At 39.4% G+C, this 26639-nt stretch overlaps 1 protein-coding gene across 4 annotated transcripts; it reads left to right on the top strand.

Moving 5' to 3' along the window:
* The first annotated feature begins 5450 nt into the window (after positions 1–5450).
* On the top strand, positions 5451–25052 carry OMA1 (OMA1 zinc metallopeptidase). Of its 4 annotated transcripts, none has more exons than XM_069023530.1 (9): positions 5451–6727; positions 8215–8737; positions 9126–9354; positions 9818–9991; positions 10079–10186; positions 11396–11524; positions 15602–15676; positions 17346–17495; positions 23635–25052. In XM_069023530.1, the coding sequence occupies exons 2-9, from the start codon at positions 8235–8237 to the stop codon at positions 23851–23853; spliced, it is 1587 nt and encodes a 528-aa protein (XP_068879631.1). In that variant the 5' UTR covers positions 5451–6727; positions 8215–8234; the 3' UTR covers positions 23854–25052. The 4 variants fall into 4 exon arrangements, with proteins under 4 accessions (XP_068879631.1, XP_068879630.1, XP_068879629.1 ...); XM_069023529.1 differs by lacking the exon at positions 5451–6727 and adding an exon at positions 6918–7683; XM_069023528.1 differs by lacking the exon at positions 5451–6727 and adding an exon at positions 6919–7449.
* Positions 25053–26639: the final 1587 nt, after the last annotated feature.

Below are 26639 nucleotides of genomic sequence, written 5' to 3'. Positions count from 1 at the left end.
TTCCAGCTGAGCTGCGGGGAGAATTTAAGAGCAGAGTGTAATTACTGAACTTGGAATTTGGCCAACACACTACAACTGGACTGCTTTGCTACCTACTCATCTGCTGCATTCCTTGTCTGGGGAGTCATACCCACCGTGAAGGATATTTTAAAGAAAATAATGCTGGTTGTTGAATGTTGGGATATTGTCAGTTCCATTCTCTGTGCTGAGTGTGGATGTCTAAGTCCATCACTCTCATCTGCTTCCTTCAGCAGCACCTGCTCCACCTGGGCACTGCAGCAGGGCCAGCAGCTCTTTTCTTCTCTGAATTAGTTTCAGTGTTGCTCGTTTGTAATTCTAACAACAGTCAGGAATGTGCTGCTTCCATGACAAACCATAAATATATGGCTCTGGCTCTACTGAATGAAAAGGATAAGGGAAGAGGCTTTGATTTTGTTTCTGTTTCTGCCTTTGTTTACAGATGCTGTTGGGTATTATTTGGTTCAACATACACCATTTCCATTTGACCCCACGCTTGTTCACTCACCTGCTGGGAAACTCTGGGTCCATAGTTTGGGGCAGATGCATCATGTTTTCCCAAAATAAGATTTTTATGCAGTTGCAGCAGCAGCACTAATACATTCACAGTTTTGGAGCAGGGTCTATAATTTATTGTGTGCCTTACAGCAACATGTCAAAGTTGGTTGTTTGTCACTCAGGAATACACACTTGTGCTGAGAGAAGATGAAGTGAGAATTTGAGATCTAGGCTGGATCTTTCCCTGTCATAGGAAAACTCAAAACTTAGCCTAACTCCACAAAATTTTGCAAGTAGCCATCTATAAAACAGATTAAATTAAAAATCTAGAGCTGAGCAGCCCTCAGATAAAGAAATGGAGGATGAGAATAAAAATTTTCCCAATACATTGCTTAAACACTTTCTTAACTTAGGCAGAGCAGATCAAAGCCATGTGTTTGAGAGGCTGGTGCTGTCCTTCCATCAGGGATCATGAGATGTGCAGTCTTTTCTGGGGATCTACCATGGCTTTCAACAGTCTTTTAAAATCACTGCATTTTTCTCTTTTCTGTCATAAGAAAAACATCTTATTTTCAAGGTGAATTATGAGATTTTATATTATAATGTAAACATTTAGGCATAACATTGAATAGGACTGACAAAAGTACCAATTGTTGAAAAACTCTTTAACAGGTAACAGTGTCAGCATCTTTTCCTGGCTCCTGCTTTTCTTTTTAGTAGATGAGATTGAGAAGAGAGGCTGTTGTGGTGCCATTCCTATTTTTATTAACCATTAAAAGTCTGCCCCATGGAAGCCATGAGTTGTGGTTGGTTATTTCTTTGCTAGTCCTTAAGCACCAGTAGACTGCACACTGGTCAGGGACTGGAAATGCACTAGGGTTGGTTAATAGGAGGGATAAAGTATCTGCAGTTAATCAATAGAATGAGAAATTAATTGAAGCGCAGGGCTCAGAGAACCTCTCCTTGGACTAGATCATTCTACTTGAATAAATCTGTGTAGAGCTACTGTAGGATGGGGACTTGAATAAACCAAGCAGATCCATTGCTCCTGCTGAGTAATCATTTGTCTCCTGCCACCTCTCACCAAATCTCGTTTGCATGTGGCAGATCATGTATTTTAATGTAACAGTCCATCACGTTCTGCCTGTTTGACTTTCTTACCACTCCTGATGTTCTCACTGAAAAAGAGGAAATGGACCCTTTGTCAGCTTTAAACTTTGGAAAATTAAAATACTTTTTATTATTCAGATTTTGAGGATGTTAACTCTAAAATTTCTGGTTATCCTTTTCCTGATTACATCATCCTGTTTCAATGGAATGTTTGCTCATTTTATTTAAGTAATGAGGCCCTGTGCTCTCTGCCGTGAGCTCTGTGGGTGATAGCAGAGTGCCTTTGTGCTGTTGCCCACTTGGGCTATAAAGTGGGGTGTGCTTGTTTTAACAATGCCAGAGCTGGCTATTGCCTAAATTATGTTCTGCAGTTCCAACTGGCTGCCTTGGAAAGCTCAAATTAAACACATGCAGAGAAAAACAATCCCCTCTCCACACTCCAACTCTGAAGAGGCCAGTGCTGCCCTTTGCACACAGTGCCACTACCCCCCGTGCAACTGCACAACGTGAGCTTTGGCCTTCGCTTTCAGCTAAAACTCACTCACGATCAGTGCCAGAAGCAATGGCAGCACTGTAGCAAGGAAATGAAAGACAAGGATTAAAACTCTCTTAAACTCTGCTCTCTCTACTCCCGCTGGTAAAATCCATGTCTGCCTCTATACCCAAGTATGTACCCTTGAACTCTTTGACACAAAATGCCCGTGTTAGTTTGTAGGTGCTGGTGTGTGCACACACCTGTCTGTTCCACACCTACATTGGAGACACACACACACCACTGTTTGTCAGAGCAGGGAAGCCCTCGGGAAAACCTTGTGGCAGCAGATCCTCCTCTGCACTCACCACTCTGCAGCCTCCAGCTCTTATCAGTGGTAGAACAGTCAAACCTGCTGCTCTTGTGGAACAGCAAAGAATCTTCTTTTTGTCCCATCTTCCCCTACTTAAGAATAATCTTTTAGGGATGTTTAGACTGGGATTATGCCAGATTAGGTTACTGATGTGAATCTTAATGCCTGCCATGTAAATACACCAAGGTCTCTCCTGTTGGGATGGTGAAACACCTGCACGTCTGGGATGTTACTGACAACTGGAGACAAGATCCCTCCAATAGTCCTTAAAATATTTAAACCTTGGGGAATCACCCTGGAAAAAGCCAAGCCAATTTCCACTGCTCAAATATCTAAACCACTTTTTCAGTGAACAGTAAAGAAGTAACAGATTGGCCCTTCCTCCACTTCTCCTTAATTGGGCCAGTTAATGCTATTAAACAGATCTTCTTCCTTGTGCAGGTATAATTACCCTTTCCAAAGCATTTCCACTGATTTGCCTCAGGGTTTTAAATACTGCAATTAGTTGGTGTTTTTTTTTTTTTTGTCAATGCTAAAATTAATCTTAAGTCATTACCATTGCTATCAAAGCAGGAAAAACTAGCTTCCAGAACTTTTACTATTATTTTTCAGCAGTTCTAACCAAATCTCTCGTACCAGGCTTTACCTAGTTAAAATTTCATCCACACCAGGCAGCCTGACAAGATCCACATCTCATTTGCACAATGACCCTGGTCCCTGAGGGAAAACACTCCTACACCAATGAAGCACCAGCAGAAACAATTAGGGAGACTCTGCATTATCTAAATGAAAGAGTGAATTATGAAAATGTGCACTGCTGATTTTCCACTGAGGATTTTACATGTGGGCCCAACAGTGCTGGTGGTATATGCACCCAATCTTTTCCAGTTGTTTCTTTTGAGATAAATGCCTGTCCTTGTATGGCTTGAAACGAGAAATCTCAGCACTTTTGCTGCTCTGGTTGCACCCCAAAAAGCTACATGGAACAACTAGGAGGCAAATGAAAAGAGCACTTCTTATTTACAGCCTCTTCACACATGTTTTGGAATTAAATTTGGTATTGAATTTTATAACAACATGTAGAGGAACAGTTTTACAGTAAACTTCTACTTGGTTCAGTAACTTCATTTTCTGGATTTTAAATCTACTTTTTCTTAAACATCAACAACAGACATAATATGCTGCAACAGATAATACCTATTAAATCCTTAAAGAGCAGGATCCTCTAACTGCTATTTCAGTGGGGAAGGGGAGGGCAAAGGAGAGTACAAGACACAGTGGACCAAGGCAGGATATTCTAGTGTACAACATTTGGAAAAATCTTGATACTTACGAAAAGCATTGTCTCATCTTTTCAATGAATGTGAACTCCTGATGTCTACACTGGCCAAACAGACTAAGTGGCATTAAATCCAATTTCTAACTTGCAGAAGGTGATGGAGTGCATTTTTTCTGCCAAGATTTTAGCCCAGCATTCATGAGCAGAAGTGAATTACACTGAAACTTGAATAACAATACTATCAATTAATACTTAGTTTTTCCTTGGATTTATATAAAACCCAAATATTTTAACATTTTATAGTGAGTTTTTTCATTTGAAGCTGAAGACTGTATATTTTAACTGAAAACTTTTTAATTGTGATTATCAAAATTGGTAGCAGAGAGACTTTAGTACCAAATACAGAAGTATTTGTATACAAAGCACAGAAAAATACTTTTTATATTCAGAGTTAAACTACTTTTCATTAGGTTTATTGGATTTGGCATTTGCTTGTGTGAATAATTTCATACATATACAAAATGTCATTCAGTTCAGAACAGCTACTTATATGAAGAGATACACAAATACTAATGGATACATCCACACAGGAAAATTGTACCTGTTAAGGTGTTAATTGTTTAATTGTACTTAGGAAATCACTGATGACCTGTAAATAGGTCTTCTGCAGTCTTAAAATTGAAAACTTGCTTTCTGATCTTCTTCTGAAATGGGAATTACAGTCTTTTTTTGTAGAAGACATCAGGCTTGTAAGCAAAAACTCAGCTACAAAACTGTCTTAATCTACCTCTCTTTGCCACAGAATACTCTTTTTTATTTCCTCAGGGAAAAAAAAAGTTATAGGCACACATCTTCATTAAAATTCAAGAGAAGCAATAATATAAATTACTAGTTAGAATGTTTTTTCCACTACACATCTATTTAGAGGAAAAAAACACTCTACAACTTTCCAATTGCTCAACTGTTTACCAGATTTTCATCCAGAGATATATTTAGTGCTGGTATTTGATAGATCCTATAATTACCTGTGCTGTATTTGCTGCTTGTCTGCTTTGAAGTTTTAATTGCAAGCAATGATACTTGGGGAAACTTTGGAAGTGCAGAATATAGAACACTAGTCTTAGCCCCATCCTTGCACACTCAGAACATCCATTGATTTTAAGAGGAATTTAGCCAAGTCAGGAATACAGGAATAGCTCCTATACCCTCTACGTAGACAGAGTTAAATAATGCAATTGGAGAAACAAATAATTACAAAAATAAACATGCAAAGAAAAAACCTCAAACCAGTATGTTTTCAATACTCAGTAAAAAGTGGAGACACCGAGCTGGAAAAATGACAGAAGAAATGGTAGAAAGCCTTAATGCTTGGCTTAGGAATGGAGCATTCTAGATAAAGACGAGAAAAGCAAGCAAATACAAAGTTTAATAAGGACATTAATGAGAGCTTTCATCTCCATTCTTCATTTCCTGACAGCTGGGACACACACACACCTTGGGTTACACAAAATGCTTTGCTGCTGCTACAGCTCAACTGGTTTTGTGACTGGAGCAGTCACAAAAATTAATGCAGTGTTACTGACAGATTTTGTGCTTCTTATGATAATGGACCCTGGGCAGGTCTTAAAGGAATTGTGTCAGAGGAAATTATAAGATTAACACTAAATAAAGATCCTTTTGGGCCTGGACTGCAAGAACCGGTCACCACATATTTCCCTTGTCAATGAACATCAGTGCTTAAGAACTGTCACAGAAGAGGGCTCTGGCAATAAAAAGAGGTGAACTAAGGAGTACCTGAACAAACACTGAACAATACTTGACTCTGCTCATACACAGAGGATGTGGCTCTGGAAGGCAAAGATATGTGTTTCTTTACCTTCCACAACAACAGGGCCTCTGTTTACATTCAAAGCACCAGGGCTTATGTGCAGTCTGGGCTGCCCTGTCATTACCACACATCCCAGCCTCACCCTCCCTCAGCAAATAACCTGTTTTTCACATCACATCACATCACTCAAGATACACTTGTCAGCCAGAAGAGTAAGACAAGAGCTATACATTAGGCTAGCAGCTTGCTGTTTTCTTGGGAAAAATATCACCTCTGCTCCTACCATGGCAAAAGAGCTGACTGCTCCCTGCCCGGGAGTGTCACCAGCCCTTTGGTGGCAGGAACCACTTCAACATTTCAGGTCCCTAAAAAATCACAGAATCAATTAGGTTGGAAAAGACCTCTGAGATCATCGAGTCCAACCTGTGACCAATCCTTACCTTGTCAACCAGACCAGAGCACTGAGTGCCATGTCCAGTTGTTCCTTGAACACCTCAGGGATGGTGACCCTCACCACCTCCATGGGCAGCCCCTTCCAAGGTTTAACAGCCCCTTCTGGGAAGAAATTCTTCTTGATGTCCAACTTGAACCTCCTCTGGCACAACTTGAGGTCATTTTCTCTTGTCCTGACACTTGTTACTTGGGAGAAAGACTGGCTTCACCTGGCTTCAAACTGCTGTCAGGGAGTTGCAAAAGTGAGAAGGTCTCAGCTGAGCCTCCTCTTCTTCAGGCTGAGCCCCTCTCAGCTCCCTCAGCCACTCCTCATAGGACTTTTTCTCTAGAACAGCAAACAAGACAAGGCATAACACGCGGGAACTCTGAAAGCTCCGGACATTTTCCTAAGGGCTCTTGGGACCCACTTTGAGGGGAGAGCTTGGACTGGATGAGCTCCAGCAGTCCCTTCCGACCTCACCCATTCTGTGAAGGAGCTTTAAGGTCTGGAACCTCTGAACTGCCAGGACTCAGGGCCACTCTCAGCCATGAGGTTGTTGCCCACAAAATGGGATTGTTACTGGTGTGCAACAGGGCCATAATTGCACACTCGAGGTATTTTTTTATTTCAGACCTGCGCAAGCACCAGTGCTCAGAATCCACAACTCAAGGCGGACCACCAGACTTTTCCCACGATTATTTACACACAGGAATTCAGTGAGTAACTTTCCAAGCACAGCCCCTCTATTATGATTGATTGATTGCTAATTGATGATTGATTACTAATTTCCATAAAAGTTACATAGCCCCAGCTGACTTCTACACATGTTCAGGGGATGGGTCTTCACCTGGACATGATCTTTTTGAGCCGTAGACATGATTTTTATTATTATAATGATCATAGTTCAGCTATAGGGTACACAAACTTTGAGTATTCAGCCGAGTTAGCAATGTGTTCACAGATATACATAAACACCTTGATTTGCTACATCCTTAAAGTTTCTTAGTTCCCGGATGTCTTTGACTAGGGAAAGCTGGCTGCTGCCTGTTCCACTGATTTAGGCTTGAAACCATATAAAGATCTTACATCAAAGTACACCCTGACTTAAAATAATCCTGACATATTCCACATTTTGCAACCAGATGACACGGAAACACCGCGGTCAAAGCCAGCGTTAAGGCACTCAGGAGAACGGGCTCTGCGCCTGATGAGGGGCGCCCCTGCTCCCCGCGCTGCCACAAAATGGCGGGCGCCGCCTGAGGGGAGCGGCGGCGGCGGCGGCGGCGGGAACGGCGGCGGCCCCGCCTGAGGGAAGAGACGCGGGGCCCCGGCAGCCGCTGCAGCGGCGCCTCGCCCGTCCCGCCTCCCGTTCTCCGCCCCGGCTGCGTATCGACACCGACTCCGCCGTCCGGCCCCTCCGCCGCCGCCTCCCGCGGTGGTGAGTAGGGGAGCCCGGTGGAGGAGGTCGTTCCCGGTCTCTAGGAGGTGCAGCTGTGAGGCGGCCAGAGCTGTCGCCCTCCTCCCCGCCCGCCATTACCCGGGCGGACGCATCAGAGTGACTCGTCTCCTTCATTCCTCGGCTCCTCACATCAGCCCATGTCACGATAATCGCGGTTCTCCCCGAGGGTGGCGGGGGTGGAGGGGAAGCAGAGGCCGCGATCGGAGCAAGAGGGTGAAAATGACAGCGGCGGGGCCCCGCGGGTGGGAGGGCCCGGGTCTTGTCCGTGCCAAGGCATTTCCATGTCTGTGAGCCAGAGGCTCCCGGCTGGCGTACGCTTGGTTTCGCTGCGTTTTGTTTCTAGGCTGGGAGCAAAGTACGAGCAACGTGCTCACAGATCCTGGTTTTCCTCATGTATAGGAATGGCACCGGTGGGCAGAAGCCCGGCGTGGAAAGGTGATGACCCACAGGGACACCTGCAGTCACTCTGGTCTGGTGGTAATAAAAGTGAAAGGAAAAAAAAGAAATCAAACCTTTTTATTCTCAGTGATGCAAGATACTGATGTCTTTCACAGTCGGAAGCAGATTGGTGTCTTAAAACTGTAACCGGATGCAGTTGTGACTGTGACCATTTTTTGTGCAACACAGCTGTTGGCAAACAAATACACAGTATCTGTTTGGGGAAAATGAAATAACGATGCAGTTTCCTGTTTGGGTGGGCTTCTTAATAGAAGTCTGCTATTCTTTTTTTTTTCTTTGTTTCAGGGTAACCAACCAAAGAAGTTATGAATGTCATCTGTGGTCTGAAGCTGCCAGGCAGGAACTGTGTTTTCTCTCCTTTGGCTTCTTTGTGCAAACAGGGGAAGTGCAATAATCTCTCTAGGTCTTACACAGGATGGTGCCGAACTCAGGTCGACAGAGCTGGATGCCAAAGGTTGGATTTGAGTGGAAATGCTAGGAACTGGTTTTTGACTGGGAACCCTGACTCCTATAGAAACTTCGCTGGTAGAGGACTGAGATGTCTTTTGGATGTCCCAAATGCAGAAGTGTACAGGAATGCACACCATAGTTCAGGAAAGTTTTGCTCTCAGTCTTCTCAGCCGCTGGGGAAGACGATCCCATCCCTCCAGATCAGTTCTGTAGGGCAACTCCCACATCACTTTCCTGCTTGGAACATTCAGATCATCAGGTCTTTTCACACATCACCATCACTTCAGGCTGCACCAGTTCCTCTTTTCTGGATTATTGTGAAGCCAGCTCAGAAATTATTTGCCATCATTCTTGGCAGGTAAAATACTGTGTTACTTTCCTCTCAGTGCAAGACCCATCATGCAAAATGTGAGTGGGGTGAGGATGGCAGGTGTGTTTGTAGTGTTGTTTGGCTGACAGTTTGCTCAACAAGAGGTGTTTTTTTTCCATTATCAGAGGTGTTAGATGTATCTTTTGCTCTTTTCTTTTCATTTACATGTGGTAGAGGGAGATGAACCAAGACACTAAGGGGCATTCCTTCTTCTGCTGTGGGAGGGACGAAATGGAGTGGAGTGGAAGCCAATTACAGGATAACCTCCCATAAGCTCCTACATGAGATGAGACTGTAATAGAGCATAGAGCAAGGACAGACAGTAACAAATTCCTTTTTAACTATGTCCTAAGTTAACGCTGTTTGTATCTTACAGGAGCATAAGAAAATGGTGGAAGGCACTTCCTCCTGATAAACGGGAACTCTTTAAAGAAAGTGCAAGAAAAAACAAATGGAAGATCCTGCTGGGTGTCAGCAGCTTAGGAGTTGTATTTGTCATGTTTTATTTTACCCACTTGGAGGAGACACCCATCACTGGGCGCACTCGACTCATGGTGTTTGGCAAAGAGCATTTTAAGGAACTGTCAGAGATGGAATATGATATGGTAAGATTTTAGGTAAAAATTGAAAGTACTCAAAAACTGTTGCTTTTGAGATAGTCTTATTAATGAGATGGGCAAACAAGCCTTGTAGTGTCCTTGATGAGTTTTGAACTTCATGCCCAGAACCCTGCAGAGCCGCCCCCATCTGTTATTCCTTTCTCTTGTCCCCATCCTTTTTAAGAATTCCCTTTCCATTTGGGGCACATAAAAATTAAAAAGCACATGACTTGCATGGAGCAAACATTCCTAACTGTTTCTTGTCCATTGAACTAGTCCCTGTAATTTTGAGTTCTGTGACTTCCTGTTGTAAAGTAAAACTTGATAAACCATATCCAAGTGTATCCATTTCCTGTCTGTCAGAGACACGAGATAAGAACAGGAAAGGTACAAGGATATTTTCAAATTACATGTTTTGTATAAATTTGTCCACCTTAAAAATTACAATCAATGAATTTTTTTTTTTCAGTGGATGGAGCTATTTAAAAGTCAAATGTTACCTGAGACAGATGCAGGCTACCAGGTTGTGGAGACAATTGTTGGGCATTTGTCTGAAAGTAACAAGGACGTCCCCCAAGTGTCAGCTCTCAAGTGGGTTATCCACGTGGTGGATGAACCAGCTGTAAATGCTTTTGTGCTTCCAGTAAGTTGTACACCACGCAAAAAATTAATAATATTGAAACAGCACTTGATGTATCTCCCACTTAATTTTTATTCTCTTCGTTTACAGAATGGTCAAGTGTTTGTTTTTACTGGGTTGCTGGATGCAGTTTCTGATATTCATCAGCTGTCGTTTATTTTAGGACATGAAATAGCTCACGCTGTGCTGGAACATGCAGTAAGTCTTTAAAGAAAGCTGTCTAATATTCTTAAATTATTAATTCTAATTACTCTAATTATGATTTTCCCTATCATTACCAACCAAGCTTTCAGTGTGACTCTATCTAATTAATGCAAAATTGAGTTTGAAATGAGTAGTCTGCTACAGTAGATCCTTATTATTCGTGTAGCACTTAATAACTGTCAGAAGACCTGTGGTAGTCCCTGTTAACACAACGGCTGCCAGGGGTTTTTTTCACAGCTGTACAGGTGGATTATGGCTCACTTTCAAGAGTCATTTAGAACTTGGTCTGCAGATCCCTCTCTTACAGCACAGACATAAAGAACTGGAGGTACTCAGCAACTCTGTTACTCCTGTAATTGTTAATACCTGCAGGAGTGGATACACTTCAAAAAAGTATCTTAAAATACATCATACTGTTATTATTGTAGCACACAGTTTTAGAGTGTCAAATTTTAATAGCACCTGGAGCTTGGTTCTTGTATGATTTTGGGTGAGCAACAGTTCACATCATGGTTTCTTGGGCTCAGTTGAGCCAACCAACTCTTTAAACTTCTAAAAAATATTTCTGATAATAAAAAAGAGCTTATCTTGTTTGTATGGAATCTGTGTTACCTGACTGGCACAAAGAGAAGTATTGCATGATGCTGCTCGTAAATGCTCTGATCAATTTGTTGTGATGTCAAATAGAGCTCTGGAAAACAGAGCAATCTCTTAGATTCTGAATTTAAAGGAAAGCAGCAGGAAATAAAAGATAAATATATTATGTGTACTGTCCCCTTATCCTATTAGTGATCCTGTCTCAGTGATGTCTTATCTCTTTTCAAATTAATGTAAAGAAGGTATTTTTATAGATTTTTTCATTCACACTGAAGTGTTTCATGGCCTTTTTACTAAGTAACTTTTTTCTGCATGTTGTCACCATCCTACCTCAAGCTTTGAATCTCTCAGAGAAGCTGATGGGCAGAATGTATTTGTTCCACCTGTATTTATGCAGCTTATGTGAATTCTGGCCTGAAAGTACCTTATATCCTAGTGGATTTTATTTTATTTTTGGTACAAGCAGGGAAAGTTGTGCATGCCCTGTTCCTGTGGCTGCATAGGAGAAAAAAACAATCAGTGATTTTTAAAGTGTTTCCAAATTCTGTTATATTCTGAAGAAATGTCAGACAGTAAGGAATGAAAATGGGCAATTTCTGTTTGCAGGCAGAGAAAGCCAGCCTGGTTCACTTACTGGATTTTCTCTCACTCATCTTTCTCACTATGATTTGGGCCATCTGTCCTCGTGATAGTTTGGCAGTTGTTGGCCAGTGGATTCAGAGCAAGTTGCAGGAGGTAAGACTGACTGACATTTTGTATTGTCCTTCCTGAGTTCCTTGGAAAGACATTTTAAATCTTTTGCTACCCTAAATAGTAGGTTTGGGAGAAAAGGCAAGAGGAGAAATGAAGGCAAGAGGAGAAATGTAAGCAAAAATTGATATTTGAGTCTGTTATGGAACGAGATATGTTTTTATAAATCTGAATCTGCTTTAGTTGATGCTCATTTTCATTTGTCATGTTGAAGAATTTTAGGTTTCCCTAAATGACTGGATTTAGTTGCACAGGATGCAGGAATCTGCTTGCCAGTTAAGACAGATGATTGTCTTTTAGAAAGGTAACTTGCCCTTTAAAGTTGTAGATGGTAAAATGCCATGTTTTTATTTTAAATAGTTGTTAAATTGTTCCTAAACCAAATAAAATATATGGAATTTTTAAACTATATTGTTAGTGGTAAGAATGGTTTCCGAGATTAAAAAAATTGAGAATCTAAACACACTTTATATAAAGTATGCTATAGTACAAGTTACTAAAATAACCTTTTCAGCCAGAAAATACTTCAGCAAAGTGAAATTCAGAGGCTTTCTGCTCCCAGTTTCCTTCAGCAGTTTAATTTACTCTGTGGACAGTTACTGATCCATTTATTTTTTTCAAAAGTGTTGTTTTTTTTTTTTAAATAGAAATTTGCTTAGATCAGAAAACTGGAATCTGAATTAAAATGAAAGAGCTCTTTGGTTTCTTTGGCTTGATGCTTTTCCTGAGTGTCCTGGGGCGATGCTCCGAAGCCGCTTTATTCCTTAACCCTCCGCTCAGTGCCCAAGGCCGCTGTGCCTTTAAGGTGCCCCCGGGGCCGGAGCCTCGGACCCAGGGGCCGCTGAACGGCTCAGCCCAAGGGCTCCAGGGGCTCGGCAGGGAGTGCCCCGGGAGCGCTGTGCTGCTCTTTGGGTTTGTGTTCTGGCTAGCTGGAAAAAGGTTCTCTTGGTTTTTCTTGTTCTTTTTGCCCTTCCCTTCCCCTTGCCTCGCTGCCTCGCTTCCCTCCTTGCCAATCCGGGGAGCCTGCGGGGGTGGCCCCGGCTGGTCCAAGCCCGTGTGTCTGTTCCCTCCCTGGGAATTTGTTGTATTTTGAGGTTTGTTGGGTTTGGTTTTTTTTATCCTGTTCTACCCTGTTTTGTTTGTGTGATAATAAACAGTTTGGTTTTTTCCACTTTCACTTGCTGTGACCCACTTGTCTTATTGGTGGAGGAAAAGGGGAGGCCCTTTCCTCCTGGAATCTGAATTAAAGTGAAAAAGCTCTTTGGTTTCTTTGACTTGATGCTTTTCCTGAGATTTCCCCGAGTTCCTCAAAAACATGAAATTAAACATAACCAATCTGTTTTGGTAGTTCTTATGCTAATGGGTAGATGTGTGGATTCTGAACATAAATTATCTCTAAAGAGCTTGGATATTTGCACAAGTAGCTAAGAAACCAATACATTGATGAATGCTAGCCAGCATTTTGAAGAGCTGAATTTGGCAAAAACAAAGTGTGAATGAATCCTGAGACTGCTCATAATTTAGACAGCAAGATTCAACTCCCTGTCAGCATCTCTTTTCCTCTCCACAGAGAATGGGTATTTTGGCATCATGGATTGGAGTTGTGCTTTAGATTGGAAAGGGAGTCGGGGTTTAAGCTCCTAGTCCTGTGCAAAGGAAACATCATCTCTGGGATACTGTCCTGGTTTAAAAGGCTGATCAAACTTCAGTAATGTCGATGTGATTAATACTTGCAAAGCTTTCATCCCGTAGACAAAAGAAGCTGAATAGAAAATTCAGTTTTTTTAGTCACCCAGGAGTTCAGTGTCTGTTTTCTCCATTCAAAATTTGCCTGTTGTGCTTATGTGAAAGTGAATCGTTCTGCACATTTTCTCAGGATGTTTCTCTTCCTCTTCTTCCATAGCTGTATTTTGCCTTTTAAAGCTTTAGCATCCCAGTCTGTGAAAGGGTATTTAAGCTACGTTGTGGTACTTGCTTCTGTTTCAATATTTGTTTTTCTCTTATGTCCTTAGAGGCTTGACTTTTTGACCTGCTGACTATTGTGTATTTTTTATTATTGACTCTAAGTGTTTCCCAGTGATTCTTTGTAGGCCTTTGGTTATGTGATCTCCAGTTTGCTTTTTCCCCCAAAGCCAATGGATTTTCTTCCCTTAATAAATTGTTAACTTTTCTTATGACATTTATTTGGGGTTGTTCTTTAAACATGTACTTCTGGACTGAAGCATATTGGCTTTGTTATAGAGCAGCAGTTATTTTATATGGGAACTAAAGCCTAGGAGTTATTCTTGGAATAACACGAAGCGTGACTCTGAGTTTTACTCACGTCCCACACCCCAGTATGCATGGATGCAGTACTTCATACTCCTTTCTTGTCCACCTCACACCATAAGATTTGTCTTTCAGGTGAAAACTGGTGATTTTGGGTAGTCAGCATATACCTGGAAATCACTTTTCTTTAGCATACACTGTCAGCTCTGGTAATTGATTTGGAAAATCAAATCTGTCTTCTTTTTTCATGACTAATTTCTGACAATGATTTTAGGTCAGTGTTTGAAGTTCTAATTTTTCATTTTAGCACATTCACAAAAGATTTTTGTAAACCATTTCATTTTTCAGTAGCAGATGAATACCATTGCATGTTAAATGCCTCAGGACTCTTGTATGTTACCAGTTTCATGTCCCTGTCTAAAAAATGTTTAATAATTAATCAAATAGTTTATCTGGCTAACTGAGAAATACTGCTTCAGGAATATATGACAGACTAATATCCAGGAGTTTCTTTGCTGCTTAGTGAATATATGTACACCAACCGACCTGGAACACTTTTCAAGGCAATAAAAATATATGTTCCACTTCAAGGAATTACTTTATCATCAGAGGATTAAAAAACATATTTATAATTGCAATGTTTAAGGTCTGTATGGAAACTAAGAATTTTGAAAGTGACCTCATCTCTGCTTACTTCTAAATAAACCAGCATGTTTGGCTTTAAAAAACTGTTCGAGGATCAGTTTTAGTTGGCTTCTATTTTTGCCCGAGTAAAAAAAAACCTCAACACTATTTCTTTGGAAAGAAGCATAAAGTTACAGTTATCTTTCTAATAATCTTTATATATTCAAGGGATTGTACCACTTCTTTGGTGCTCTTCATTTCAAACTCTTTTGTGGTTTGTTGTTTGGTTTTTGGTGGTTTTTTTCCGTGAAACTTTTAAGGAGGACATATTTCTATAGCCAGATAAAGAGCTGATAAAACCTTTTTGAGCTGATAAACGTTTCTCTCTTCTCTAACCTTGCACATTGCCATTCTTCAGTTCATATTTCCTAATGGATGACTAAACCAGGATGTTGTGACAGGTTCCTTATCTCTACAGGAGCAGGCTGTTTAAACAAGTCCTGATTTGCATTTACTGTAACATGACAGACTAGGGCAAGGCTGCCCAAATGTACATGAATTACATTTGAGAAAACCACCGCTGTCTCTTAGTGTGTGTTAATGCTCTAAAAAATGGGAGAGGAGTTTGGTTTAGCTTTATGTCTTCTGGTTTGATTTCTGAAGGGCAATTTGCAGCTTGTATTAGGGATAATCATGGCAAAGGAGTAATTTCTGCATGAAAATACTAATGGCTACATTCCTTATCGTGGGCAGTTTGCCATATGAAATAGATGATACCAGGCTTAAAGGCATCATAAAAGTTTAGGGAACCAATGGAATTTTTTACATACAGTTGCTGCAACAAAAATCTTAATGTCAATAAAAGAGTGATGTGTAAAAATTCTGAGGTAAAGTTGATATTGAGCTTTCAGTTGCTGCAAAATGAGATTGGCTGCTGAGAAGGTCTGTAAAAATATGTCTAATTTGAATTAATGTCAACTGAATACAGGATCAATGAGTTACATATAATGGAATTAAAGATTACATTAAGAAAATTAATACTGATCACTTGCAATGTGAGCATGATAGATAAACCCCAGTACTTATGAGAAGGTTAAAAGACAGCTACAAGTCTCTGTATTTGTACACATTCCAAACCAAGAAACAGAGCTTTGATGTGTTTCTTTGCAGTTCATGTTTGATAGACCCTACAGCAGAACCCTGGAGGCTGAAGCTGATAAAGTGGGACTTCAGTTTGCAGCAAAGGTAACTACAGCTGATTGGTTTTATTAGCAATAAAAATAAAATTAGCAAAACAATAAGTACCAGACTTTTTTCAGGTTCTGTTACAATCAGAGGGAGTTTCATACTTCATATGGAGGTAAACTGTAAATTTTTGAAGATATGAAGATTTATGAAGTGGTGGGAAATACAATAGTTTTTAGGGACAGACAGAGTCATTCTGGCTGATTGTGTGTAATAAGATTGAAGTGTGTAAAGTGCATTACCTGCACAGTCTACTGTTTGTGTAGTTTATTGCTATTAGAAGAAACCCCCATGTATTTATAAAAAGGAGAATGCTAAATAGTGATCTTCCGTAGGTAGGATTTAATTACAGTAAAGATTTAAAGATTTAAGCTAAATACAGCCATAACAACAATGCAATGTAAAGCAAGACAAAAATTGAGTCAGAAGCTACTCAGCATTTTTTTCATCATTTATTTTTTCAGTTCCTTTCTTTTTTCCCCCTCAGGAATGTAATTGTATATTGAGGAAACTGAACTGACTCTTTGATTCCTGGTTAAGTGCAATAGACCCAGTTGTCAGATACCAGTGAGAGCAGCACCATCTAGTGTTAATATTTCATAAGCAAAATTGCCTTTTAATAATTATTAATGTTTCTTCAAGGAAAGGTTTTTAAAATTAATTTTCATTCTGGGATTAAAACTGCATTTGTAATATGAAATTGTCTAAAGGAATAACACAATCCTTGAAAAAAATGTAATTGCTGTGTTTGTGCTCACTGCTTTCTAATACTGAAAAAGTAGGGCTGTACAAGAAAAAAATAAGTGAAGTGACATGAGCATTTCTCTGCTTGTGCAGATAACCTTTTCATAATAATAATTTTATTAAATAAATTCAAAGGATAAGGCACCACATCTATTCCCGGGATGGGGAATGGGAAGAAGTAATTTTCTTATCTTCTGACTACTTCTCTCTTTTTTTTTCTTAGCAAATGAAAGTCAGTGTAAGAAATCTTATGTATTTTTCTCCTTCACTTAAATGTAAAAATAGAGAAGTCTGTGGTGATACACAAAAGCAATTCTAAAAATTACTGTTCTATGACTTTCTATGGTTAAATATATACTTCTTGAAGAGAGTCAGAAATTCTGCAGAATTACTGTTTTAATGTGTCATGGATTCCACAGATCACCCATGAAAGGCCATGTAATCGCTTACAGAAAAGCATTTCCAGTAAATTTTTAAGTATACATAAGTAAGAATTATTATCACCTTGTATTTTTGACTCTCAGCTTTTTTCTGTAAATTTGCCTAAATCTATGGAGATGGTCAATTTGTTCTAGTAAATATAACTTCAAATTCGCAGCTGAGCTTTTTTTATAAAGAAGAGCAAGTATATGCCAGAAATTGTAAACTTTTTCTTCCTCCTGAATTTTATTAATTCAGGTGTAAATTTTTTAAGATCAGTGGAGTCACACAGATGTTAAAAGGAATAGATCCAGTGTCTGTCTGCATGAGTTTTTTGTTGCTTTTAGATATTTTGGAACAGCTTTTTCCTGTCAGGTGGGAGGACCATCTAAGCAGACTTCAGAGACTTAAAACTTAAGATGTCTTTCGTAATTCAATATCCATTAGATTGTGTATTTATTACTTTAAACACACAGTGGTGGTTCCATTTCCCTTCTGCTTTCAGGCTTGCGTGGATGTCAGAGCCAGCAGCGTCTTTTGGCAGCAGATGGAATTGGCAGAAGCCATCGAGGGGCAGCCCAAGCTGCCTGAGTGGCTCTCCACACACCCTTCCCATGAAAACAGAGCTGAGCACTTGGACCGCCTCATCCCAGAGGTGAGCAGGGCTCAGGGAAGGGTCTCTTCCTCTTACAACAGTTGCCAGAAGTAGGTTGATATTAATGAATTAATTAGCTGCTTTGGTATTGATTCACAATTTACTCTGATAGCACCATGCTTATCTTTCTCTTCATCTTTACATAAATTCTCCATTGCAAAGCTTTCAGCCTTAAAGGTTTTATTAAATGAGGAAAAAGTAAGATAGCACAGGTAAAATGTAATTATATTGTAAGTTGTGGTTTGGGGTTTTTTTCCTGATTTCTCATCAAAGTGGAATATTTTTGCTTTTGAATGGCCTTTTGGTATAGATGTGACAGTGCTACAGGTCTCATCCACTCCTTCTATCTTTTTGCCATTTTGGAAAGGTAGGTTTTTAGTTGGATCCCTAAATTGTCTTGACTTCTTTTGCTTTTGTAGCAAATAAAAAATAAAAGAGAGTGTTAAAACACTTCACTGCAACACCGTTTTTCAGCAAGCTAAACTGTGTTTGGAAATACTCTTTTTTATAACCAACTAGTAATTTCTTCTTTGTTTTTTATAAAACTCTCTGTCACTTTAAGTCATTCTCAGTTCCAAACTGTAAAGACACTTGAAGATTTATTGGCAGAGGGAGCACTAAAATGTTGAGGTGTTTGCTGACTTCAAAGGAGAGAAAAAGAGTTTCATGAATCCTTTGATGAGAATGAATACAGTAAATATTCTAAATGATGGCATAAATCAAAGTCAGCATTAGGGGTAGGAGGCTGGAGAGTGGCTAGACTGGATATTTTAAATTAATATACACAAAGCCTATAGTTTGCAAAAGCAGGCTGGGAGAATGTTTTTGATGGATTTTCTAACACATTAGAGCAGCTGAATAGAAAATGAATCTTGTTGTGGAGCCTCAGTTTTGGCTAGATTGAACATAAAGGGTTCGGGATCATTTATTTTCATACAGTTGTTGACTGGCTTATAAAGAGGTAATGAAATAAATTAGTTCTTATGTTCTACCCCAGGCCTGAGCAAATAAGTTAAATAACTGAGCAACTGTGTAGAACTGTTATTTCTGTCTCATCTCTCGTAGTTTAGCAGGTGGAGCAAACCTCGTCTTTTTATAGCTACTCTCACTTCCAAGAGCCCTGGAGGCCAGGAAGATCTTCCAAAAGATAATTGAGGGGGAAGATGTTTTCGTTTGCCTTTTACCTTAAACATTCTTTGGTGTCAAATGAGAAATCCTGTTTTTAGCAAGTTCACAAGATAAGTGAGGTTGGCACTACAAAAGTGGAATAAAGATGAAAGAAAGTGTGTAGAGGTGCTGTCAGAGGCTTCTTGTCTGAGGCATTGACTCCCCTTCTTGTGGGAGCTGCTGCCTTCAGGCTGCATTTCAGGCATGGAAAGGGAATCCCAGGGTTTTATTGCTGCTCAATATCAGCCCCTCTTTGTTTCATTGTTCACATACTTTGAGCTTTTTAGAACAGGATGTTTACCATATATTAATTGCCATTAGATAGAGCCCAGGGAGAGAAGCCAGATTATCAAAAAAGGCCTTTTTATCTCTAGTATCTCTCTGTGAAGAAACTGGTACTTCTTAAGACTCCGTGCCAGATCCATCATGGCCATTGGTTTCATGTGCTGCTGGTTTTGGAGCTGAAATGGTTTTCAGGACAATACAACATCACTCATTAGACCAGCTTCTAGAGATGGGACAAACTGGGACAAGCTTTTGGACTTCTCAGGCCACATGAATGTTTCTCTGCAGACTTTGAAGTGGGTTCACAATAAGATGCAGTCACATAAAGTGAGAATTTTTCTTCACGTAATGAAATGTCACATCTCAGTGAGGTGACTGAACAGTGTCAAGAAATGTAAATTAAAGCAGGACTATCACACTTTACACACTTTAGGGGACTATACCCTTTCAAGTAATTAAAAGATTGGGAGTAAATCAAATGAGTGTTTAAGATCTTGCATCCGATTTTCTGAGCAAGTTGGAAGCTACAGCCACACTGAGCAATCAGTGAACAAGAGAGCTATAAGCAGTTACCAAGTGGTGCTGTCCTGGAAATGAAATAAAGCAAATGAAGAAGATTTACTGTGTTTTGAAAGTATTTTCCTCTCAGACAGGGAAATGTTTGGATTGTAAACCAGGAAAACAGAGTACATTCTTAAATAGGAAACTGAAATCTCTTAGAATTCCTACATGGGAGATGGAGAGATGCATTTCATTTTCAGAAAAAGAAATCTTAAAATAATTTTGTAGTAGGGGAGAAGATGATCACTGTTCTGGAGAGAGAGATTCTGGGAGTATAGTGCCAAAGAGAAGCTACAGGATCTTCTAGTTCATCTCAATGTTTTATTTTCATGTTCTCTGACTTGCTACAGTGTCTGTTTCCTGGTGTGCTGTTCAAATGCAGCTCTGTACTCAGTGGAAGCCTCAGCTAAACTGAATAAAGCAGAAAGTTATCTACTGAGCCTTGCCTGTGATGCAAAAATTCATCTTGATGTGACATTTGCTTTTTTAGCATCATGTTGTTGGTTCAGATTCCATTTTTGATTCACTATAACTCCTGTTTCCACTTTCTTGTGGAAATGCCAAGGTGAGATCATTTAGAGACTAATAATAAGTTGGGATATATCAACTGCACTGCTTGTCTTGTTCACTAGGTGAGTTAACGTGTCAAGAAAAGGTAATTCATTTACTTTGACAACACCTATTCTTGTCAAATCCACATTGGCTGCTTATTATTTTTATAAATTATTGTGTAGCTAATGCTTTTCCTCAGTCTGCTGCCTTTTGGTATGGGAGATACAGTTATTTTGCTTCCTTTTCAAAGGTGGGTTGGTAAATTTGCCCTTTGCTTATGATGTGAACATTACTTCAGATAATTCTAGTACTAGAATATGTTAATTAAACCCTATCAATGTGGAAACAAGAATAAAACCACTGGCCTGCATTTCCATCCTCCCCATAAAGTTATTAAATATTTTGTCACAATTTTTCTTTTCTGTGCCAACATCAGTGGAAGATTGGAAGTATTAACATCATATATAAGCTGCTTTTCTTCTCTATCCAGGAAAGTCTATCAATTCCTTTAATCATCTTTTTACTGCTACTTCATTAAGACTGTAAGGGCTTGAGACCCAGCAGGTAGCCTGGTGTCTGTGACAGTGTTAAGGATTAACACTGGGAGCTAAAAATCACTTATTTCTGTATTTGTACAGAAGCTGGTAGCCTTTACATGAAGGTGATAGGATAAGGGAGACCTCCCTAATTCTTCTGCCTTCTCTGCTCCCAAATATTGCAGGAAAGGACTGTGATTGTATTGATAAGAAAAACAGCTTCACCTTTGTTACTTACAAGCAGGAGTTGGGATGTTTTATTTGGGATCTCCTGAACCAATAAGGCAGGTGGGCTGCTCTCACTGCAATGTGTAGTTGCAGCTGTCCTGAGTAGGGAGGTGACAAGTTAACATGGCTTTTCTTTCCATAGCTGCAGTTTTTTCTGTGGCATGTGAGGTGATGGTGTTGAATAGCTGCCTTCTAGCCCCTTGCACAGCTTTATATCTAGCAAGAACTCAGACCTCCACAGGGTAAAAATGTTCACCTGAAGTACTGGTTTTTATCTTTGCTGTTGGGACTTTAGGTGAGGGAAACCATGGAAATAGGTCAGGCACTGTATAGCCAGGAAAACCCAGAGATACAAAATTGCTAAATTAGTTTAAAAGAGGATTATGTTGCCTTTTCCAGGATACAGCCTAAATCTTTATATTCCCATTTGCCTTGAATAACACTGCTTGACATTAATGCAGTCTTGCAGCAGCTTATGTTCTAGAAGAGAACAAAAGAAAACTCTTGGTTTGTCATAAATGTCAGTTTGGAAATTAACAGGTCACTGAGGCAGAAGAGTGTTCAGCAGTACAGTTACATTTGGTGACTACATGGACGATCATGCTGTAGAAAAACAAGCTGTGAAAGCTTTATTCATATTTTTTAAGACTTAGACAGGAACAATATTTGCATGCCTAATCCAGACTTTTGTATCCAGTGATTTGAATTTTACATTTCAGCAAGAAACAACTGGAGAAACTCTTGCTACATTTTTGGAGTGTGTCTTTTTCCAAAACCATTTGTTAATTTTAAATTCTGTTTGTTTCTAGCCATTTACAGCAAACCCTATCAGTTCACTGTAGTAAAGTTAGGGAAGGAATATGTTTTGGAACCTCCTTATACAAAGAAAAATCAGTTCAGAAGCTCTGCTCTTCTATTTTAAAATCTGCTGTAGTAAGATGTTTCCAGTGCCTCCTGTGGAAGAATATCAAAGTGTTTCAGAATGATGGGCAAATGCTTATGCAGAGCTGTACTAGAATATTTGATTTGCTGTTTCAGACAAAGCTGGTGGATATAAAGCAGATTATAAAAAATTCTGCTCTGTCTGTAGTGCAATGCTAGGACTGCTTTGAAAACTGTGTTATTTTCTTCCTCCTCACAAATCCATCTAGAACAAATTAATCAATGTGTGTTTTCTGCTGACAGTCCCAAGTACTGGCCAGGAGGCACCTGGCTACAACTCAGGACAGGTCTGGCCATTGCTTTTCAAGAATCCATGGTTGAGAATAAAATGGAATAAAATGTACATTTCAACTGGTCTTCGCATGAAAGGATTAAAAACAGAGCTGGATGTAAATCTGCCTGTGGTTTATGCTGTTAGTTGAGGCCAAGACAGATAATATTGAACAAATGTGACCATACCACAGTGACCATTGATTAATGGCAACCATCAGACTTGTTTTGGTCTTGGTGTTTCATTTTGCAGATCTCGAAAAAGTAGTTCTCAGTGATGTAGAACCCTCTAAAGTTCTACATGTAATATTTTGCTATATGATACAAAGGATCTACTTTTCTTAATTAGTTTAAACGAGTTGTAGGAGGATCATGGATACCAGTAGTTCTGTGCACAGCTGCTTGCAAAGCATCAGCTTATTGTGTGCCAAACACACAAGGAGCTGCCAGTTTGTGTGGTGCATTTAAGGTATGTTGAGCTCTGTGACAGTGAACACAACTTAAGCAGCCTTTAAAACAGCTGACTTTGTACAGGTTGGTATCAATTTCTCCACAGTGCCTTTGAGACATGAGATTCATCCACTGTCATACCTTTTTTGGATTGCCAACAAGACAGGATGATCTGGGGGGAATGTGCTTGTCCTAATGAATTTTGGTTCTCTGGGAGATTCCCTGGCTCCTTTGTGCCCCTACTTATCTGTAAAATGGAAGCAATGGCACTTACTCAGTGAGCAGGACTAACTTAAAGTTTGGTTTCTTACTGCTCATCTTTTATCCAGAGAAATTGTTACATTCAAGAGACATTATTTTCTCATAACACTTGGAAGCTGTGCATCCAAATGCTTCTTGGAGATAAGATCACTTGTGTAACTGCACTTTAACTATAGTGGATGAACCAGCTGGATCTCTGTGCCAAACAGTTAAAAGTCCATTACGTTATTGGAGATTTTCCCTCCTTTTTTGAGCCAGACATCTAAGTATAGTTACTTCAATAATAGAACATATCTGAGGAAGTAAATTATTCAGAGCCCTTTTTTTCTTGATGCAGTCATTTTCATTTACATTTGAATGTAAATATAAATATAATAATATGAAGCTGAGACGCAGTAATAGCCTGTGGGCTGGATACACCCCCACTTAATTAAGTGGATTTCCTGCTGGGATTTTTCTTCTTTCTGAGGCATTTTGGAATATGGATTGATTCAACATTTTTCTTCAAAGTAGCCTGAAAGGTCTACAAAAACTTTCATTTACATGTGAATGTAAATTAAAAGGTACTGATGTGGACAAATATCACACAAAACATTGGAGAACTTCCTGTCTAATTATGTTGTACCTTTAGAGTATCCATCCTTGGAGATCACAGTGTGAGAAAGTAATTTCACTCTTCATTTTTCTCATTGTTTTACCATATTGCTACTCTGTGTAACAGGAGTTCTTGGTTTCTGTTGAGAAGTTGTTCAGTAACAATTCAGGCTCATTATTACAATAACTAATGTGCAAATGCAAACCTGACTGGAAAGCCAAAGTCACTGACTGAAAGCTTTCTTGTTTTTCCTATTTGAATGAGCTTGATTTGTTTTCCTATGTGTTCACAGGCTCTTAAAATAAGAGAGAGCTGCAATTGCCCATCTCTTTCTGGACCAGATCCTCGCCTTATTTTCAGACTTAACATGCAACGTCTCCTGGAATTGGCTGAAGGTCGAGAAGCCCCAAATTCTACAAAGCAAGATCCCTCAAAACCAAAACTGGACTTTCCTCACACTCAAAAAGTGGAAGATATGCCAGTGACTTTTGCAGTTAAACCCACAAACTGATGACGTTAATTTTCACTTTTTATGGAACTGGTGGTCCCTGAAGGTCTATCTTAAAACACAAAATTGTCTTTGAACCATGAAGAAGATGTAGCCACTCAGATTCCCCATTTCTTTTATGTGATCTCTCACTCAAAGCAATAAGGAACCATGCCCACATAAGAAGAGCAGCGTGTTGGAGCAGAAAGTTTCTTATTCATTAATAGTTACTAAAATAAATCACTTCTCAGGGGAAAGATAATCTCATACAATCCAGTCACACAGTGTAATTTTCAGCTTTATCAGGCTCACCTTGATCAGAGGACAGATGAGCCAGAAGTGTCCCTAAAGCAGAGGGAAAAGCACAATTTTCATCACTTAAGTTGTCTGATTTATCTTGCCATAATTTGGGTTAGATCTACTCAGCTTCATTTGAGAAATAATGAGGAGAGCTTACTGCCTGCTCCACATACAGTGTGTTTAAAAATATTAAGCTGAGAAGTGATAATAGCTATGGGCTAGTTACACCCCCACTTAATTAGGTGGATTTACTGCTGGGATTTTTCTTCTTTCTGAGGCATTTTAAAATGTGGATTGATTCAACATTTTGCTTCAAAGTAACCTGAAAGGGTTGCACGAAGTTCAGTTTAAGAAAATGAATGAAATAATTTTCAGGGGAGTCTTCCTTCTGGAAGAAGCACTGAAAGAATCGTGGTAGCACCAGATGCTTTACATAGATGCCTCTTGTCTTTTTTTAAATTATCAGGGTGCTTCATCAGAGAGCAATTCTGCTGCCACAACATTTGATTTGATATATCCATTTGGATAGAAATGATTGCTGATGTGGAGTATATTACATAAGAGACAAATGAAAGGTTTCTTGACTACACAGCTTTTGCAGATGACTTTATCATGAACGGTGACTTCTCTTCAGGAAACTGGCATCTAATGCTGAGCATCCCTCCCTTACTCCCTCCCTTCCCTCCCCTTGAAGCCACACTTCTTATACCCTGGAGACAAATATGGACAATGTAGGTAAAGCTCTGCCTTTCAGGATGGGTGACCCACTGTACCCAGCATGTTAATCTCTGTTTGCACATGTTTGAATTGTCCTTGCTTTGCAGTTGATGGAAATAATGAAATGTTGATCTTGCAGGAAGATGCAGAAAGAGGTGGCAGTGAATGAAAATAAAAAAGGGAAATCCTGTTCCTTCATCTGTTAAGATGTATTTGCTTTTTGTTACTCATTTGGATCAAAACAAAAATCCCGTTCATAAATGGTAGTGCCTTACAGGAAGAAAACATTCAAAATATTTTACAGTGTATCCTATTGTGAAACATTCTTTTTCTGCATGGAGAAGGGTAGACTTAATCATATTTCTTCAATTAAATCAGAATGCAAGTTTTTAAAAAGGAAAAAATAGCCTATTCAGTGCTGTCAGTGAATTTAGTTGGAAAAAGGGATTGTGAAACAAGTAATGCTTTCACTGACTTCAGTCGACGCAGCCAGGTCCTTTGAGAAACACCAGCAACTCCCTTATCTCTATTCAGTGATAAGTTGATGTCTGTGTAATGTTGATGATTCTAGGTCTGATTATATAGGTCTAGATTGGCTGCATATTGCTTACAAGCTGTTTTTTAAATCTCTGCTCAATCCTGCTGGCAGGAGGCAGAAGGTCCAGCCTGACCATTATTCATCCATCCATTTTTATTCCTCGTGACAGGAGTTTTTGTAACAGACGTTCAGTGATGTGTTGCAGCATTTGGACATTGTCACCTGAAGGTAAACAGAAAAATACACCATTTAGATTTCCCTGTGGACCTCAGAGTTTATCCTGCAGCACCAAAACCCCAACGCTGCTGCCTCTCTCTTGCTCCAATGTCAGAGCTTGTTTCGTTATCCAGGGCTGCTGCTTGACATGCAACTGGATGCTTGTGTCTGTTAGGACTAAGGAGAACAAACAGGAGTTTTTATAGCATTCAAGATGAAGTATGAAACTACACAAATTTCTTATTTCTGCTGTCTGTTTTAAGTGACTGAAGTATTGCAGTTGAAGGCTGGAGATGCAATTTTTAAGTTCACCAAGGGAGATGTTTTAAAATTTGTAAGTAAATAGTCTGTAACCATGATCATGGTGATGTGAGAGAAAAGGTTTCAAGGGAGGGGTAACTGCTTAATTAATCTGACAAGGGGATTATGTATTTTTTCCAACTATACTCATCTAATAAAACATACCCCTCTTTTTACAGACATATACACACATATATAAAGTGCACGCACAACACACAAGAGTTAGGCCTCTACACTAGAATACTATATATTAAATACTGCTTAAATTGTTTCAAATGTGTAGTTTTACATTCAATATGGAATGTTGAAAATTTCAGGGTTTACTTGACATTTTAATTCATCCCTAATACTTTTCTCAAGTGCTTTGGAAAGGGTTTCTCCTTTCTACTTGTGTCCAACACAGAAAATGCCTTATGTTCATCTGCCTCTTGGAGGGCACTTTTTTCTTACATTCTTACTGAGTACTCTATCTTGGATCTGCCTATATTGCTAAAGAATTTTCTTTTTTCTTTGTTGAACAGAAAAATCACAAAAATGTTGCCTTCCATAGTAAACATTTCACTTTTAAAGTCAAAGAACATATATTTTTAAGTTGTGTGGGCATATATAATAATATACATAATTTGTTAATATATAAACTCTAATATATTACTATATTATTGATCATAAAAATGTAATTTCAAACGATATCCCTTAGGAAAATGCTATGGTTGCAAGCTTGTGATGATCTGTAGGAACT

The sequence above is a fragment of the Aphelocoma coerulescens genome, chromosome 8 (assembly GCF_041296385.1).
Source record: "Aphelocoma coerulescens isolate FSJ_1873_10779 chromosome 8, UR_Acoe_1.0, whole genome shotgun sequence".
NCBI lineage: Eukaryota > Metazoa > Chordata > Aves > Passeriformes > Corvidae > Aphelocoma > Aphelocoma coerulescens.
Note: the sequence above shows the minus strand (reverse complement) of the source record. Positions and strands in the feature narration are given on the sequence as shown.

What these genes read in the sequence shown, in the direction of transcription:
- OMA1 (XM_069023530.1), top strand. Translation starts at nt 8,235, where the DNA reads ATGAATGTCATCTGTGGTCTGAAGCTGCCAGGCAGGAACTGTGTTTTC. An exon ending in TTTGCCATCATTCTTGGCAG is followed by an intron (nt 8,738 to 9,125) that starts GTAAAATACTGT and finishes TGTATCTTACAG; the next exon opens with GAGCATAAGAAAATGGTGGA. An exon ending in TAAATGCTTTTGTGCTTCCA is followed by an intron (nt 9,992 to 10,078) that starts GTAAGTTGTACA and finishes CTTCGTTTACAG; the next exon opens with AATGGTCAAGTGTTTGTTTT.